This window comes from Narcine bancroftii, chromosome 1 (genome assembly GCF_036971445.1).
Source record: "Narcine bancroftii isolate sNarBan1 chromosome 1, sNarBan1.hap1, whole genome shotgun sequence".
Classification (NCBI taxonomy): Eukaryota; Metazoa; Chordata; class Chondrichthyes; order Torpediniformes; family Narcinidae; genus Narcine; species Narcine bancroftii.
Window position 1 is genome coordinate 393,937,187 of NC_091469.1, and position 19,633 is coordinate 393,956,819.

Below are 19,633 nucleotides of genomic sequence, written 5' to 3' on the forward strand. Positions count from 1 at the left end.
GAATTCAGGGCAGACGGCTTGGGGTTGAAATTGGACCCGGGAGCAGTGCAGGCCATGGACTTCCCCAGGTTTCCCCTTGCGCGGCAAACCCTCGCCCAATGTCCTTTCTTCTATAGCTGGAGCAAACTGAGTCTTTAGCCAGTCAACAAGATCAGGGGTGTTGGCTCTTGCTGCAGAGAAAGCACTCCCTAGTGCAGGATTGCTCCATAGTACAAGAAGCAGCACCTGTTAAGGATGGGGTGGCAGGAACACCCGATCCTTGGAAGGGGTCGCCTGAGTGGGTGAGCTCGCTAGCTTTGAGGTCATCATTTTCGAACTTGGCCTGTTCCAGCGACTTGCCCAGTTCAATGTGGCTAGCCAGGTCCTTCTTACCCAATGCGAGCAGTCGCTGCCTCATATATCTCGAGCGGATGGACTCCCGCGACTAGAGTATCCTAGATCTGTTCTTCCTCACGAACATGGCCCGTAGCCATTTAGTACCTGCACTTCTTGACAAGCATCCACAGATCCAGCAGGTAATCGTCAATGGTCTCTCCTAGCCGTTGGTGACATAGAGCGAGTCGGTGCCTCGTTTTACGACTTCAGGTACCAAATGTCATATGTAGTGGAGTGGCTGATGACTGCATACCCTTTCGTTCCTACCCTCAAAATGAGTGCAGACCTCCTGAGTTCATCAGTGTGGAAGATGTCTCTGGTCGCATTCAGGTCAACCTGGAAGCTATAGCCAGTATATGAACTCCACAGGCGCATCTGGTGACTGAGGGTCTATCAGCAGCACCCCTGGCTTGAGTAGCGCTTCCATCATTAGGGAATAAACTAATAAAATTGTAGTGTGAAATCAAGCTCTCATGACTGGAAGGAGAACAAACGCTTTTATTAGCTTATAACTGAGGGTAGGGTCTTACAGTGGTCTTCACAAGGACTCAGGGTTTAGGTGGGAATCCAGGGTTATATTTGGGTAGATGGGGGCAGAGCCAGCCATCAGTATAACAGACCACCAGTGAATCTCAGTTCACTGCAACCCCATAGCATTTTAAGCTCTATCAAAATCTTTATCAGATTGATTTGTCATTCCTCTCATTGCCATCTATGGTTGCTGATGTTTAAAAAAAATTAATCTTGAATTTGTCCAAGCTTCTTGACCCCTATAGTTTTTACTAGATCTATAAGGATTCATTATATCTCTTTTTAAGTCTACTGATTAACTTGATCTTGCAATCTGTAAAGGACTTCACAGTTAATTTCCAATTAATCTGGATCCTTGTAAAGATCACTCTCACTAAAAGACCAATAAATGCTGTTAAGGTTTTGACCTTGAGTGCTATAAGTATCAATAGAAAATTTTGTTTCATCTTCAATCATTATGATGGAAAGCTGTTGACATCTACTGGACATTATTATGGCTGTTGTCAATCCATTATTTTATTGCTCAGGGATACCGTGCTCTCCAGCTGGTGTATAGATGAAGGCTTATGGGCTGCTTTTGCTGCAACATTAGTTTGTTCTTTTGAATATTATGGAAGAAGGGTAGTGTTTAATGATGGTTTGCTTTTGGCTCTTTACCATCAACTTTTTTTATTGTAGGCCACTAATTGAAAAGAAAACCTTGTAGCTACTTTCAGAAATATTCTGATGCATCATTCCTACATTCTATATACATTAACCAGTAGCATTTTGTAATAAAATGTTGCCCAGGAAATAAAACACTCGGCTGGTGGCTTTTGTTCGCATTGCTTGGAGTCTGTTGTTTGGGTTTGTGTGGGTCCCACAGGTTAAGAACCAGACCAAAGTGTAGGTACAAAGCATACGTTTATTTCAGGGATGGAATTGAGACAACAAGGTCGCTATGTCAAGCAAACTTCTACACATACTCTATACGCAAGGGGTAAATATACACTTTCGGATGATGAGGGGGAAACTGACAGAAACTGGGTAAGTTACAAGAGCATACACATTCAACAATCAGATCAAGGTGATATTATGTGCCCCAACCCCTTGACCGGTAAGGACACAGCTTTGCTACCTAGCCTCGAGACTCACCCTAACCCAGTGCAGAAGGTGATACTTACATGTCACGAGGAGTACAAAGAGGAAGAACAAAGGAGCACATGGTCCTTTATAGTTCTGGGGGAAAAGCTGGGGGGGGCCAATCGTAAGGGTGAGTGTGGGCCCCGTTGGTTGCTATGGCCAATGGCTTGAAGCCATGTGCAGGGGCTCAGCAGGGATGAACTGAGTTGATTCACCTGGGACAATTGGGTGAAGGTCATGGGTGAGTCTGGTGGGCTGCCTGGACAGTAGCATCTGGTGATTTAGGTGGGCCAATCGTAAGGGTCACCTTGATGGTTTGGGGTGAGTCTTTGACCTTGATTGGCAGGCAGTGTGTCCTCCGAACAGGAACACAGCAGCGCCACTCAGCGGTGGACACTGCTTCTTTATTACAGAGTCTTGCTTGTTCTTTCTCAGCAAATCCTTGTTGTCTGCTCATGAAATGCCTGGTGGCATCAGCACTGAGGTGGGCTTGGCATTCTTCCTCAGTTTCCTGCTGCCTGCTTCTTGTTTGTCTGGAGGCCTGCGCACTGAGGCAGGCCTGGTGTTGCTGTTCAGTTTCCTGCTGCTTGCCACTTGCCTGTCTAGAGGCCTGATCTCTAAGACTGGCATATCGCTGCTATTCTAGTTCCTGCTGCCTGCTGTTTGCATGTCTGGAAGCATCAACAGTTAGGCAAGACTGATGTTCCTCTGCTGTCCCTTGCTTTCTTCTTTGCCTAACTCTATGGGCTTGTGAAGAGCTTCTGCCAAAGTTGCCTTGCTTCTTTGGCCCCATATTGAACTGGGTTTGGCCACTTGTTTTTATTCTGAATGTACATTAATGGACAGCACTGCAACTAATTGAGGTGTCCCTGGTGCAAGTTTAAAAATTTTTTGAACTTCATATGACCTTAAAGGTTAAATTCACTGTGCTCATGACATTCAGCATCTAATGTTACCACAATTATAGTAAACAGTAATTCAAGTCAGTGCTAATAAATACTTGTATAATAAACAGTAATGCAAGACCTGAATCTTCAACTCAAAGAAGGTGTTTTGATCTGCTGAATGCTTTCAGCACTTTTGTCACAAAAATTTGTGATTCCTTTAATTTTAATTTAGACATACAGCAAGGTAACAGGCTCTGTTGGCCCACAAGTCCATGCTGCCTAATTACATTCAATCAATCTCAGCAGGAATTCTCAGTGAAAAAGGATTACAGTATTGAGATGAAATATCTTCAATTATAATACTGTTTGCAATCCAGTTCAATTCATATAATTGATTCGCAGGTGTCACTGTTTGTCTGTCTGTCACTATAGATTTTCAGCTCCTGAAAAGAGGGAGAAAAACATAATTGAATTAGTTGCAGAAGCTCCAATGTTCTTTTTTGAATTTTTTTTTATTTTATATTCATCAACACACATATTCCATTGTACATATTTGAAAAGAAATTTTTTTTGATACATATCTTTTCCCCTCCCATAGAAAATAGAAACCCCCCAAAGAAAAGAAAAAGAAAAGAGTTTAAGAAAAGAAAGATTAAGAAAATATCTTTTTCTTTGGCTTGGCTTCGCGGACGAAGATTTATGGAGGGGGTAAAAAAGACCACGTCAGCTGCAGGCTCGTTTGTGGCTGACAAGTCCGATGCGGGACAGGCAGACACGGTTGCAGCGGTTGCAGGGGAAAATTGGTTGGTTGGGGTTGGGTGTTGGGTTTTTCCTCTTTTGTCAGTGAGGTGGGCTCTGCGGTCTTCTTCAAAGGAGGTTGCTGCCCGCCGAACTGTAAGGCGCCAAGATGCACGGTTTGAGGCGATATCAGCCCACTGGCGGTGGTCAATGTATTACAAAACTACTGATTCTAGTCAAAAAACCTGTTAAATATATATGAACAAACTAATTATTCATTCTTAACAATACTAAAAATAATATATAATATCACAAGGTGAAGGTGAGGCCAGGAATTGACAAACTATCATTAAAAAAATCATAAAGTAATTAATAACATAATTCATAAATTAATCACCCCAATCTTTTACATCTAAGGAAACCAACTTTTTAAAAAGTGACTATATTTATTTCATAGGTTGTAAGTAACTTTCTCCAAAGTAAGCAGCTTTTCATTTCATTATGTCATCAATCCACAGTTAAATTTGCTTCTAACTTCCACATAGTTGCAATACATTTTTTAGCTACTACTAATGCAATTTTCAAAAAATCCCTCTGAAACCACTTTAGATAAACTCTCGCGTGAATCTTTGCAAAAGCGCCAAGTAAAACTAACATAGAATCTTGTGGAAGTGGGATCCCTATTATATGTTGCAGAAAATCCATTAAATTAGTCCAAAAGAAATTTAATTTCGGGCAGAACCATGTTGAGTGTATAAAAGTAGCAACATCTTGCTTACACCAGAAACATCTGTCAGACAGTTCAGATTTTAATTTATTAAGTTTCTAAAGGGTTAAATATAACTGGTGCAAGAAATTATACTGAACTATTCTGTATCGAATGATAATAATGCCTTGCATACTATCAAAACATATCTGGGGGTCCATATTTTTTTTACCACCAATAATCTGGTCTAAATAAATTTCCCATCTATGTTTAGATTTAAATAAATCTTTCTCATTAGTTCCTTCTAAAATTAACAAGTACATAACCGATATAAAATGTTTCAAGTATGGATTGGTAACTAAATTTTCGATCTCATCTTTAGGAGATGTGACAGATTATAGATATGTTTTTGGGAGATAAATTGAGGCAGGTTTTTTAGTATAGGTCACATACAAACACTTTAAAACAGATCTTATTTAAAATACTGGAGCTCTGCTCATGCTAGACATGTCGGTGCCAGAGCCTTTGCAAAAGTTTTAAAAAGTGCCCAAGAGACTTCACCAATGGATTTTTGTTTACAAAAAGGCAACAGCTGAAAGAACTTGTCGGAGACACAGACTGTTTGCAGTGGAGCTTGCTGTTCTAGGAGGGTCATGTGGTTTTGCAAGCAGAGAGTCAAACAGGCTTTTTCACTGAGAGAGAGAGATCAGTTCTACAGTGCTACAGTCAGCAATAGCAGCTGGGACTGGGACAGGACAAGCTGGCAAGCTTGTGGAAAATCCCATTTTGAAGATGGATTGTGAGTTCTTAGTTCATCCTGGTTAAATACCTTGTGGTTCATGCAAGGCCTAATGTTTCACTTGGAATAAGAGAAACAAAAAGGAACTCTGGTGACCTGAAAGAAAGAGGTTATCATCTGGAGAACCCTGAGGGGGCATGCTTTGTCGGCAAGACACTGGTGTGGCTGATTAAAAAGGAATCCATTGTGAGTGTCCAGCGTACAACAAATCTCTCTCTGAAAACTGACAAGAACCTTCCTGAGAGTAACCATTTACCTTTCAAGCACTGGTAACTGTTTTATAAATGGTAAATTCTGTGCACAGTATAGAATTGCCTGCAACCAGTGAACTTGAAGGAATAAGAAGTGAGATTGAACTGTGAATCAAAGGACTTTGCTGAACTTACACACACATTACATACATGTGCGCTTAGAATTAGAAGGGGGTTAAGTTAGGTTAGTTAAGTCAATACTGGTAAGTTAAAATGTGATTCTGTTTTCATATTTAAAGATAATTAAAAGCAACTTACGTTTAAGTAACCATTTGTCTTGGTGAATATCTATTGCTACTGGGTTTTGGGTCCTCTGGGCTCATAATGTTTTGGGGGGATTGTCCTTTCTGATTGAAAATTGGAGTTTTTGTGATTTATTAGTTAATTGTTTTTTTTCAAGCTAATTTAAAGCTTGTGTGTGGAACAACACCAGCAATGGATGTTGATACATTATTGTGACAAACATCACCTGCAGAGCAAGAGAAAAGAGGAACTGATGGTTATTTCTAAGACATTAAAGCTGACTGAAGTCGAGCATTGGATGAGGAAAATACAAATACAGAGGATTATAATGAAAAATTTTATAGGTGAGGGAAAATTTGTTGAGAAAGACAGATAATTTTCCTGAGGATAAATCTTTTGAGTTGGAATTGGAGGAATTGAGGAAGAGGAAAGAGAAATGGAGGGTGAAAGAGGAAAGAGAGAAACGGAGGGTGGAAGAGGAAAGAGAGAAACGGAGGGTGGAAGAGGAAAGAGAGAAACGGAGGGTGGAAGAGGAAAGAGAGAAACGGAGGGTGGAAGAGGAAAGAGAGAAACGGAGGGTGGAAGAGGAAAGAGAGAAACGGAGGGTGGAAGAGGCAGATCAAGCTGAAAAACAGCGAGGAAATTGAAAGGGACAGAGAGTTTCAATTAGAGAAATTGAAAAATGAGATGGAGGGAAGTAAGAGAAGTGAGGCTGTAACTCCTGGGGAGAGGTTTTTTGACTAGTAGAGGTAAATCTAGTTCCTCCTTTTAATGAGGGAGATATAGAAACATATTTTCAGCTTTTTGAAAAGGTTGCTGAGAACTCAAGATGTATTGAAAGGAAAAGCTGTCACAAGATCAAACCAGCAACCACAAAGAAGGCATATCACACAGGGGTAAAGATGAACAATTACTTTATTAACAAAATTCACCTTCAAACTTTAATTAAAAAACTCCCCCTTTTATAACAATGCCCACTGGTTACTATGCAAATTTCTATAACAGTGTAAAACTAATAAATTCCCCAGCCTAAATATAACATCTAATTAAAGTCTAAGTTATATTTCCAACCAGCCCACAGAAAAACTTAGACACAAAACACACAAGACTCCCAAAACTTCGATCTCAACTGAAGCAAAGATCATAAACAAAATTCAGTTTGTTTGTTAAACTGAAGCCAAAAGATCTTTGAGAGAGCACAAAATTCAAAGTTGTCTTGTGTTGCTTTCAGAGAGAGGAACAACTGGCTTCAACCAGATCCTTCTGGCTGCCTTCAAAATGTTCATCCTTTTTGAAATCCCAACATTCTAAACTGTCCTTCAGACCATGACTCATGCTCTGGGGCTGCTTTCACTCCACAGCACCCTCAGTGGTGTTTATCGTCCAAGTCCAGAAATTTTTAGATCATTTTCTGCACATGCTCAGTCCATCTTCCAGTCTCTCAGCAGTCCACCTTCACCTTGGCTCTCTAAGGCAAACTGTCACTTTTTAACATAAAACCACACAACACAGGTCAATACACAACACAGAACTCTGTAACAAAGCACAAATTGCATTCTCTAATTTGACTATAGAGCAAATGGCAAATTATGATACTGTTCAACAAGCAGAATTGAAAGCTAATGAATTGGTTCCAGAAGCATATAGACAAAAATTTAAGAGTTTGTGAAAACATGGAATTAATCTTGTATGGATTTTGCTCTGGGAAAATCTGTATATTTTGACACTTGGTGTTCCTCAAAAGGAATAAATAATGATTTTGACAGATTGAAAGAATTGATATTAATTGAGGAAATTAAAAGGTGTATTCCAAAAGAGATTAAATTATACCTGGATGTGAGAGACATAGGGATGTGGCGGCAAACGACTAGATCAGCAGACGAATTTGCCCTAATTCACAAAAAATACATTTCAGTATAGTAAGCCTTTTTAGAGTTAATGTGGAACAGATTAGTAAGCCTGTTCAGAAGGTTAATGTGGAGCACACTAGTAAGCCTGAAATTAAGTCTGGGGAGAATGTTAAGAGAAAAGATAAAGGTAAGGTGGGATAAGAAACTTGGTCATGTTATAGCGAATTGTCTAGTATTGAAAAAAGAGGCAAGAAAAGAAAGTTTTGTCAGAAGCATATATTCAGACAGTTGAATTTAAAGAGAGCAGATGTTCCAAACCTAGTAAGGATGTCATGGATGTTTTCAAACTTTTTGTGTCAGAGGCCTTGGTTTCAGTAAAGGAGGGAGAATTACAGGTTCCAGTTAAAATTCTTAGAAATATTGGGGCTGCTCAGTCACTGTTGTTGGAAAATGTTTTGACTCTTGATCAGAAGACTTACTTTGATTAAAGGTGTTGGAGGTGAGGTCGAGTCAATATCTCTTCACAAGATAGTGCTGAATTTAGAATTAGTTATAGGACCGGTTGTAGTAGGAGTAATTTCAAAGTTACCCATGCAGGGTGTCTCATTTTTATGAGGGAATTATTTGGCAGAGGATCAAGCTAGGTTTTGCAAGCAGAGATGGTCAAACAGGCTTTTTCTGTGTGTGTGTGTGTGTGTGAGAGAGAAAGAGGAATCCAGTTCTGCAGTTTTACAGTCAGCAGCAGCAGCTGGGACTGGAACAAAACAAGCTGGCAAGCTTATGGAAAACCCCATTTGGAAGTTCAGCCCAGTCAAAGCTCTTGTGGTTCATGTAAGAGAGGATTGGTTGTCTAATGTTTCACTTGAAATAAGAGAAACAAAAAGGAACTCTGTGGTGACCTGAAAGAAAGAGGTTATCATCTGGAGAACCCTGAGGGGGCAAGTTTCATCGGCAAGACCAGACAGGGACTTTACCAGATTCTTATAAAACTATTATGTTATTCCAAAAAAAGGTAAAGATCCATTAGTAACATCATCTCATAGGCCCATTGCTTTACTAAACATGGATTATAAAATTTTAGCTAAATTATTAGTGAATAGATTGGAAAATATCTTACCAAGATTGATTCATAGAGATCAAACAGGATTTATTAAGTTCAGAACATTGGCAGATAATGGACTAGACTGGTTAGTTTGATCCACTTAATTAAAAAAAAAAGGATAATCCAAGTGTTGCAGCAGTGCATGATGCAAAAAAAGCTTTTGACAGAGTTGAGTGACGTTTCCTTTTTAAAATACTTGTGAAATTTGGGATAGGTCAAATACTGATGTGGCTGATTAAAAAGGAATTGGTTGTGGATGTTCAGCGTACAACAAATCTCTCTCTGAAAACCGACTAGAACCTTCCTGAGTGGTAACTATTTACCTTTCAAGCACCAAAGCCTGCTAAACTTTATAAATGTTAAATTCTGTGCACAGTATAAGAATTGCCTGCAACCAGTGAATGAGAAGTGAGATTGGACTGTGAATGAAATAACTTTTCTGAACTTACACACACATGTGCGCTTAGAATTAGAGAGGGGGTTAAGTTAGGTTAGTTAAGTCAATAGTGATAAGTTAAAGTGTGATTCTGTTTGCATGTTTAAAGATGATTAAAGGCATGTTTAAAGATGATTAAAGGCATGTTTAAAGATGATTAAAGGCATGTTTAAAGATGATTAAAGGCATGTTTAAAGATGATTAAAGGCATGTTTAAAGATGATTAAAGGCATGTTTAAAGATGATTAAAGGCATGTTTAAAGATGATTAAAGGCATGTTTAAAGATGATTAAAGGCAACTTTTATTTAAGTAACCATTTGTCTTGGTGAATATCTGTTGCTGCTGGGTTTTGGGGGCCCTCTGGGCTCGTAACAAAGGTAATGAGTATAGAATAGGTAGATTATCTCCAAAGAAAGCCTTCGACTGGAAATATCCGAAAATAGTATTATTTGATAATCCATATCTAGTTTTTAATTGGTAAAACAATACTAATTGCACATCTTGAAAACAATCTTTAATAACCTTTATACCTTTCTTTGACCATTCTATAAAATTTTTGTTATAAAGGGTATCAATCTGTTTTGTACTATTGGCATATTAGCTAAACTATGTCCTTTCACTCCTGTTAGTTTATGCATTTTATGCCATATTCCCATCAAATGTCACAATGTTATTGTATCTGATTCCCCTGTCAATAAGCCTTCATTCCATTTATATAATATTTCTTCTGAATTTTGTTCATGTATTTTATACAGTTTGGCATTTACCCAAGCAGCTTTTCCTCCCTCTTCACATAAAAAAAAGTGAAAAATTTTAATTGCATAGCAATATAATAATTCTCAAAATTAGGCAATTTGCAAACCACCTAGTTCATATCTCCAAGTAAGCTTTTTAGTGGAAATCCTGGACATCTTACCTTTCCACAAAAACTTTCTGATGATTTTGTTTAAGTCCTTAAAAAAAATCAGAATAATAATAGGCAGGGATTGAAATAAGTATTGGATTCAATGAAAGATGTTCATTTTGAAACCATTCACCTTGCCTATCAAAGTAATAGATAATTCCATCCATAGTTTTAGTTCATCTTCAATTTTTAAAAATAATGGTCCATAATTGATCTTGTACAAAGTATCCCACTCTGGATTAATGCTTAACCCCTAAATATTTGATTCCTTCTTCAAGCCATTTAAATTTAGCATTTTCTTTTGCATCCAGAATAATCTCCAAATGTCAATGGAATCACTTCGCTCTTGCCCCAGTTTACTTTGTATCCTGATGTTATACCATATTGATCTAGTCTTATTTGTAAATTAGCCAATGATTCTTCCGGGCCAGTTAAATATACAATCATCACCAAATAAAATTGATTTGTGTTCATCTAGGCCAGTTTTAATGCCGTTAATATTTGGATCAGAGCAAATTCCTTCCACTAAAGGTTCTATTACTAGTACAAAGAGGGTAGGGAATAGTGGGCAGCCTTGTCAAATAAATAAAATCAGACATAACTCCATTCAACACTACCTTTGCCTTTGGATCAACATACAGTGCTATTATCCATTTTATAAATGTTGGAGTGATCTGAGTTTATATTGGATTCGCTGTACTCTACCATATAATTTAGGTTACATTAAGAACATATCTATCCTAAAATATGAATCATGGTGATTAGAGTAAAATGAATAATCTCGCTCCCTAGGATATTTCTTTCTCCAGACATCCTATCAGATTTAAATCCTTCGTTAATATCAGTGTTAGCTTTGCCACTTTTGAGTTTCCCATTGTTCTTGTTGACTTGTCCAGCAAGGGGTCTAAACAAAAATTAAAGTCCCCCTACCAAAATATTATCATTTGCCTCACCCCATTGAAGAATAGTCTCTTGCATAAACTTATGATCATCAAAGTTAGGGGTGTAGATATTCATCAGTATTCATTTTTCTGAGAAAATTTGACAGTTAATAAGCACAAACCTACCAAATGGGCATAGAATTACTTTTTTAATCAAAATAGGTAAATTTTTATGTATCAGAATGGCAATCCCATTAGCCTTGGTATTGAAATGTGAAGCTAGAACTGTACCTACCCAATCCCTCTTTAGTTTCTGGTGTTATTCTTCAGTCAGATGGGTTTCCTGTATAAAAGCTATATCTACTTTTAATTTTTTAAGGAATGCTAAAACTCGCTTTCTTTTTATAGGGTGATAAAGTCCATTCACATTGCAACTAATAAATTTTAAATTACTATCCTTTATTATCTTGTACACTATTCCACAAAAGGATCTTTAATAATAAATTATATGTCAATTCCTGACTTCTCATCAAGTCCATAATCCTAAATTTAAATCCAATTTCATTAACATATATCATGCATAAATATAGTAGGTAGAAAATAAAATAAATAGATAAAAGATCCCCAAAAGCATTTCCAAATATTCTCTTGACACAGCTACCCCCCCCCCCCCCCCAGTCTATTGTCCTGGTTGTGAAACAAAAACACATTAACGCCAGTGATTCAGCAGCAACCAGTTTCTTTATATTATATTTGAACTTATTTAATCAGTCCATATACTTTATCTATCTTCCCATCCATTTTGGTTTCTATTTTAACCTCAGAACATTTAATATTTTTCCTTACCAACTTTAATTCTTCCATTCTGATAGTTAAAGGATCCTTAATAGCTGTAGCTGATAAGTTTCAGCCTAACCCTTTCCAACAGCTCTTCCAGATTTGTCTGTTCTTCTCCTTGTATAATATCTTTTTCCAATTCTTTTTGTCTTCTTCCTCTTCTTCCATATATCCTTCAGTTTCCTTAATAATTTGTATTGTTGTCGTTCTCCCAGTTGATGCCAGGTCCTGACTCACCGATTTTTGCAAGCCATTCAGCCAGGGCTCCCTTCTGCTGATGGAATCTTGCATGCGCGTTTGCATCATTCCTTAGTTCATCTGGGCATCCTGCTGTTGCAGGGACACCACAGCCCACTGTGTGGCAGATCGGGAAGCTTGTTTTGGATGGAGAACCGGGCCCACTCCAGCCCCCGGTCTCGTCTGCAAGGTAGGCTCTTTTTCTTCCAGCTGTAATTCTTTTCTATCCTCGTTCTTCTCTTCTTCTTCTCTGTCCTTTTTGAGTGGGATTTTTGTCACATTCCAGGGTAGTTCCCTCTTCTTCCTTATTATGTTTTAGAGTAAATACTTTGATTTTCAGGTCTTTTTTAAACTTTTTCCTTGAGGAGCCAGATCTCCCATCCTGGCTCTATGATGATTACCCGATGCTCCAATGCTCCATGTAACACAGAGATGGACTACACATCAAGGATGTATCAATTCTGAAGGTTCCGGTGGCAAGAAGAACTACTCATAATCAGTTTTATGATTTGTGGAAAAGTCCATTTTTTTCTGTTATTTCCCCTGTGTTCCGCAGTTTTAAATTTATTTTGAAACAATTCACATGATTAAAGTGCACATTCCAGATTTTATTTAAGATTTTTTGTATACATTTTGGTTTGACCATGTAGAATTACAGCACTTTTTATATAGTTTCCCCCATTTCTGTGTTTGTGTTTACTCAGATAAGTTTAATTGCTTCATTGGTGCAGATGTAAGAGAGCTAGGCTTGCTTTAAGAGTTTGGTCACCTTTGGAGTCAGTAGTTGCCACTTTTCAACATTAGGATCAGAGATTTTAAATTTAGACATACAGCTCAGCAATAGGCTATTTCAGCCCTTGAGCCTGTGATGCTCAATTACACCCATTTGATGTACAACGCCTGGTTCACTTTGGAAGGAAACTATAAGACCGGAGGAAATTCACACAGAAAAGGGGAGAACATACAAATTCCTGACAGTGTGGATTTGAACCCCGGTCCTGATTACTCGTGCTGTAATACGTTCTGCTAACCACTACGCTACCTGTGCCAATGAAAGTCAAGGAAGTCATTATGAGGCTGAAAAATGAGAATAAAACAGTAAGAGATATTGGCCAAACCTTAGGATTAAAATATCAACTGTTTGGAACATCATTAAGAAGAAAGAACACACTGGTGAGCTCAGTAATTGCAAAGCAACTGGTAGGCCAAGGAAGACCACCACTGCTATTGACAGAATTCTCATAATGAAGAAAAATCAGAAACATTCTTCAGGAGGCAAGTGTAGATGCGTCATTGACTACTGTCTTCAGATGATGTCATGAGTAGAAATAATAAGGCAACACTACAAGATGTAAGGTACTAGTTAGCCACATAAACAGGATGGCCACATTAAAGTTTGCCAAGAAGTATTTAAAAGAGATAGCAGAATTCTGGAAAAAGGACATGTGGATAGATGAGACCAAGGTTAATCTGTACCAGAGCAAGAGCAAAGTGTGGAAATGTAAAAGAACTACCCAAATTTGAAGTTGCCTTCTGTTGCTTGCAGAGAGAGGAACAACTGGCTTGGTCCGGATCGTTCTGGCTGCCTTCAGATTGTTCATCCTTTTTGAAATCCCAACATTCTAAACTGTCCTCCTGACCATGACTCATGCTCTGGGCCTTCTTCCACTCCACAGCACCACCCAGTGGTGGTTTATCATCTAAGTCCAGATATTTTTAGATCATTTTCTGCATATGCTCAGTCCATCTCTCACTCTCTCAGCAGTCCACCTTCACCTTGGCTCTCTAAGGCAAACTGTCACTTTTTAACATAAAACCACACAGCACATAGGCCAATACATAACACAGTAACAATTTCTACACTGTCAAACCAAAATGTCCACACCCTTAATAAAATCTGGAATGTGCACTTTAATCATATGTGAATTGTTTAATTACAAATTTAAAACTGTGTAGCGCAGGCAAATAAAGTTTGTTCCATACATTATGGAGGGCACTACTTTATATGTTCAGTATTCAGCCTCCTGCTAGTTTGGTCATTTGATGTCGCAATTCCCATTAATAACTAATTAAATTTAACATTGCAGTACTAAATTTGATGTATAAGAATTCATTCAATCATAAATGAAAATTAGTTTCAAAATGTGAAGGTGTCGTACTAAATATTATACTATACTTGCAGCAAAATGGCTAATATACTAGCTACAGAAATTTTTAAAAATTCTCTAATCCATTTAGAATTCCAGTCTCTACAGTATTGCCATTAGATTGTTGAAAATTATTTTCACAATATTAAAATAACTTGGCCACGAAGCCTGATCTGGCAATCATTGAGATAATTGATCTACGCCTCAACCTGATTTTCTTCTTTTCTTTCTTTGGCTTGGCTTCGCGGACGAAGATTTATGGAGGGGGTAAAAAGTCCACGTCAGCTGCAGGCTCGTTTGTGGCTGATTTAGTTCCTGTTGATCCACAGTCCTCAATGTTCTTCATAATGTAAATTCACAGTGACTGGAAAATCCCATTTGGGGGGTAAAACAGTGACAGAAACATTGTGGAGAGTTCATTATTTTACCTTTTGAAGAATGTCCATTTAATCTCACTTCAGAATGGTCAAACTGTAATTTTAAATCTTTGTACCCTTGATCCTGCTCGTTGACAAAAAAATGTTTATTTGTCATGTCAAACTTTCTTTGGGGTCTTGTCCAGGTAGTTGAATTCAATAGCAGATAGTGCAATAATGACAGATAAACAAATCAGTAGATATTCTTCAGAGTGCATGAGTGATATTGTTAGAAAAGCATATAACTGCTCGGGACCAGGTATGGACCACATATCCCTTTGTCTGATTTGTCATTGAGTATCATGATTGATCCGATCTTGTCCTCAAATTCAATTTTATGCCTAACCCTTTGTTTCTTACCTTCTCTGTGTACAAAAAATATATTTCAAACTTGAAACTGTTGATCTCGGACAGGGGATTGAAAAATTCACATTGCTTAATAAAATAAATTCCTTCTCACATTAGTTTCCCAACCTGTTATCCTAAGACAGTATCCACATATTTTAGACTCTTCAATCATGGGCTTTATGCTCTTAGAATCTTAGAAGAGCAATGGTACAGAAGGAAGCCATTCAGCTCATTGAGTCTGTGTCAATTACCTGGTACAAATTATTCTCTGAAATATCTATCCAATTCCAACACTGGTTTTGAAGACACTGATATGGTCCCTGCCATCTTAAAAAAAAATAGTGAATTCATATCATAATTACTTTGAGTAATTGTTAAATCTATATCCCTTGAACCATGCACTAATGGGAACAGCATCTCTCTATTTAATGTGTCAAATGAGTCAGGATCTGTACATCTCAACTAAATCTCTGCTCAATCTTGAGAAAAACAGAAATGCTGGAAATTCTCATCATGTTCAGGTAGCATCTGTGGAAAAAGAAACAGGTACAATTTCTAATGAAACTACCTTTGTCAGAACATTATTTAACCTCTTTGTTCCAGGGAGCAACCACAGCTTCTAACGTTTTAGTGATTGGACCTATTCTAACAAATTTGTTCTGCATCATCTCTAATAACTTCACATTCTTCTGAAAGCTCAGGGACCAGCTTTGATCATGTTTGAACAGTATTTAAATAATGCTTTTTTAAATTTTGCCTATCAAAATGCGTAACCTCAAGTACTTGTGTCATCTGAAGCAACACTGCATGGTAAAAATTCAGTTATAGACATAATTGTTAGATGGGTAACTTCATTATTGAGCTGGATTTTCATGCAGAATTAATGGTAAAGCTAACTGTCTATGAATATTTAATTTAATAATCAAGTATCCAGAGATCTGGAGTATTGATCCGAGCACAGCAGCTGGGGAATAGAAGTTGATATAATTTGGATAAACCTGTAATTAAAATGACAGTCTCAGTAAAGGAGACCAAGAAACATCCAAGTATCCCCATAACCAATTTGATTCACTAATATCACTTCAGTAGTACCAATCATTGTGAATGCAATAAGCATGAAATAAATTGGGCAAGTCTGTGTCCAGGAGAAAAGTCTTTGTGTTTTGGAGCACATTGATCTAAAATGCTTATCAACCAAATGAGTACTCTTGTATACTAATTGTGAAAGCATAGAAATGGTATCAGATGTCTCATAATTATCAGAGTGATACTAACCATACACTGAACTAGGGTTTTGCATGTCATGAAGAACGGGAACATTGAAAAATTCTTGCTGAACATGTTTTAACTTTAAAAAAAAATTAGATATACAGCACAGTTACAGGCTATTCCAGCCAAGGAGCCTGTGCCGTCCAATTAACTTAGCTCTCGGTGGGGAAGAATTTTGGTGAGAGTGACCACAACTCCTGAGCTTTAGCATGGCTATGAAAAAGGATAAAAAGCAGACAAAATGGGGAAAGTGCCTAATTGGGGATGGGCTAATTGCAATGGGGTGAGGCAGGAACCAGTTAGCATAAATTGGAAACAGATGTTCAAGGATGAAAGCACAGAACTAATGTGGAGGAAGTTTAGGGACTACTTGTGCTGGGTTCAGGATAGGTTTGTCCCACTGGGACAAGGAAAAAGGAACGGTGGTTGACAAAACAGGTCAAGTAGCTAGGCAAGAGGAAGAAGGAAACAGTAAGGGCTCATGAGAAGTATATGGTAGCCAGGAAGGAGCTTAAGAAAGGGCTTAGGAGAGCTCGAAGGGAGCATGAGAAAGCCTTGGCATATATGTTTTATGCATAATGTGAAAAACAGAAGGCTGATAAGAATGAAGGTGGGACCGCTAAAGGATGAAGAAGGCATCATGATTGGAGGTAAAGGAAGTTGGGGGAGGTACTAAATGAATACTTTGCTTCACTATTCACAAGAAAAAAGGACCTTGATCAGGGTGAAGTCAGAATAGAACAGGCTGGTGTGCTGGACAACATGGAGATTAAGGAAGAGGAATTGTTGGATCTTCTTAAAAACATCAAGATTGTTAAGTCCCTGCAGCCAGTTGGTGTGGGAAGTGAGGTAAGAGATAGCTGGGGCAGTAGCTATGATCTTTGAGTTCTTTTTGGCTACAGAAAAGGTGACAGAACATTGGGGAATGGCAAATTTAATCCCTTTGTTTATAAAGGTAATGGGGAGAATCCTTGGGATTATAGACCAGAAAGTTTTGCATCAATGGTGTGCAAACTATTGGAGAGGATTCTTAAGGATAGGGTCTATGAGCATTTGGAGAAGTACAGTCTATTCAATGATAGTCAGTATGGCTTTGTGAAGGAAAGGTTGTGCCTCATGAGCCTAATTAGATTTTTTTTGGGGAGGTAACAAAAGAACTTGATGAGGGCAGGGCAGTAGATGCAGTCTACATGGATTTTAGTAAGGCATTTGATAAGATCCCCCATGAGAGACTTCTTCAAGAAGTCATGAGGCATGGAATCCATAGAACCTTGGCTGTGTGGACAAAAATTTGGCTTGCAGGTAGAAAGCAGAGAGTAGTAGTGGAAGGAAAGTATTCTGCCTGTAGGTCAGTGACTAGTGGAGTTCCACAAGGATCTGTTCTGGGACCCCTCCTTTTTGTGATTTTTATAAATGACCTGGATGAAGAGGTGGAAGGTGGGATTAGTAAGTTTGCAAATGATACAAAAGTTGGAGAAGTTGTGAATGGAGCTGAAGGTTATAAGAGGATATAGACAGGATACAAAGTTGGACAGAAAAGTGGCAGATGGCGTTCAATCTGGATAAGTGTGAGGCTATGCATTTTGGAAGGTCAAGCCAGAAGGCTGAGTACAGAGTTAATGGTTGATTACTTAAGAGTGTGGATGAACTGAGGGACATTGGGTCCAAGTACATACATCCCTCAAAGTCGCCTCACAGGTTGATAGAATGGTTAACAAGGCCAATGGGATTCTGGGCTTCATTAATATGGGGATTGAGTCCAAGAGTAGAGAGGTTATGCTGCAACTACAAATCTCTGGTGAGAACAAACTTAGAGTATTGTGTTCAGTTCTGATCTCCTCATTACAGGAAGGAAGTGGAAACTATGGAGAAGGGTGCAGAGGAGATTTAGCAGGATGTTACCTGGATAGGAAAATGAGGCTTGTGGGACTTTTTTCTTTGGAGCTCAGAGGATGAGAGGAGACTTAATAGAGGTCTACAAGATTATGAGAGGCATAGATAGGGTGAACAGCCAGCGTCTGTTTCCCAGGACAGGAATAGCAAACACCAGAGGATATGTATACAAAGTAAAGGGAGGGAAGTTTAGGGAAGACATCAGATGTACATTTTTTTTTTTACACAGGTAATTGTGGGTGCCTGGAATGCCTTGACAGTGATGGTGGTGGAGGCTGAAACATTCAGGGCATTTAGGAGACTTCTAGATAGGCAAATGGATGGAAGAAAAATGGAGGGTTACAGGGTAGGTTGGGTTTAGTACTTTTTTAATGAAATGTAGATTGGCACAACATTGAGGGCTCAAGGGCCTGTATTAAGCTGTAGTGTTCTATGTTCTAAACCCTGGTACATTTTGAATGGTTGGAGGAAACAAGAGTTCCAAGGGAAACCCATGAGAGCGTACCAACTCCTTACAGACAGCACGTGATTGGAACTCTGGTCCCATTCACTGGCGGTGTTACAGCATTGCGCTAATCGCTATGCTAACCATTACAGTTCCATTACAGTAAACACAGTGAAGTTTGGGGAGTAAAGAAGTGGAGTTGGTGAGAGCACAGGATTTTACTGATTTAAGAATTGGGAGAGGCAATTACCAATGGCATTACTAATTCAATATATCTCCATCGGGCACACAAAACTCAAAACGGTCAACCAATTTACCTATCTCGGCTGCACCATTTCATCAGATGCAAGGATCGACAATGAGATAGACAACAGACTCGCCAAGGCAAATAGCGCCTTTGGAAGACTACACAAAAGAGTCTGGAAAAACAACCAACTGAAAAACCTCACAAAGATAAGCGTATACAGAGCCGTTGTCATACCCACACTCCTGTTCGGCTCCGAATCATGGGTCCTCTATCGGCATCACCTACGGCTCCTAGAACGCTTCCACCAGCGTTGTCTCCGCTCCATCCTCAACATCCATTGGAGCGCTTTCATCCCTAACGTCGAAGTACTCGAGATGGCAGAGGTCGACAGCATCGAGTCCATGCTGCTGAAGATCCAGCTGCGCTGGGTGGGTCACGTCTCCAGAATGGAGGACCATCGCCTTCCCAAGATCGTGTTATATGGCGAGCTCTCCACTGGCCACCGTGACAGAGGTGCACCAAAGAAAAGGTACAAGGACTGCCTAAAGAAATCTCTTGGTGCCTGCCACATTGACCACCGCCAGTGGGCTGATATCGCCTCAAACCGTGCATCTTGGTGCCTCACAGTTTGGCGGGCAGCAACCTCCTTTGAAGAAGACCGCAGAGCCCACCTCACTGACAAAAGGCAAAGGAGGAAAAACCCAACACCCAACCCCAACCAACCAATTTTCCCCTGCAGCCGCTGCAACCGTGTCTGCCTGTCCCGCATCGGACTTGTCAGCCACAAACGAGCCTGCAGCTGACGTGGACTTTTACCCCCTCCATAAATCTTCGTCCGTGAAGCCAAGCCAAAGAATATCATGATGGTTTGGGTTCCTTTCATTAAGTAAACATAACACAAAAGTGATATTTAAAACATGACAATGATTTCTACACAAGGAAGAGATGGAGAAAGAGCAATAAAACAT

The 19,633-nt window shown here is 39.0% G+C and overlaps 1 protein-coding gene across 10 annotated transcripts in view; it reads left to right on the plus strand.

The window, feature by feature from the left end:
• The window catches only part of umad1 (UBAP1-MVB12-associated (UMA) domain containing 1), an 87,875-nt gene that overhangs the window by 20,297 nt on the left and 47,945 nt on the right, over positions 1-19,633 (plus strand). The window contains exon 2 of one of the 10 annotated variants that reach the window (XM_069913726.1): positions 12,003-12,090. The exons of the other annotated variants lie outside the window; for them this stretch is intronic. Within the exon in view, the coding sequence (XP_069769827.1) occupies positions 12,003-12,090 (88 nt within the window). The remainder of the gene's footprint in view (positions 1-12,002; positions 12,091-19,633) is intronic. 10 annotated transcript variants of the gene reach the window in all.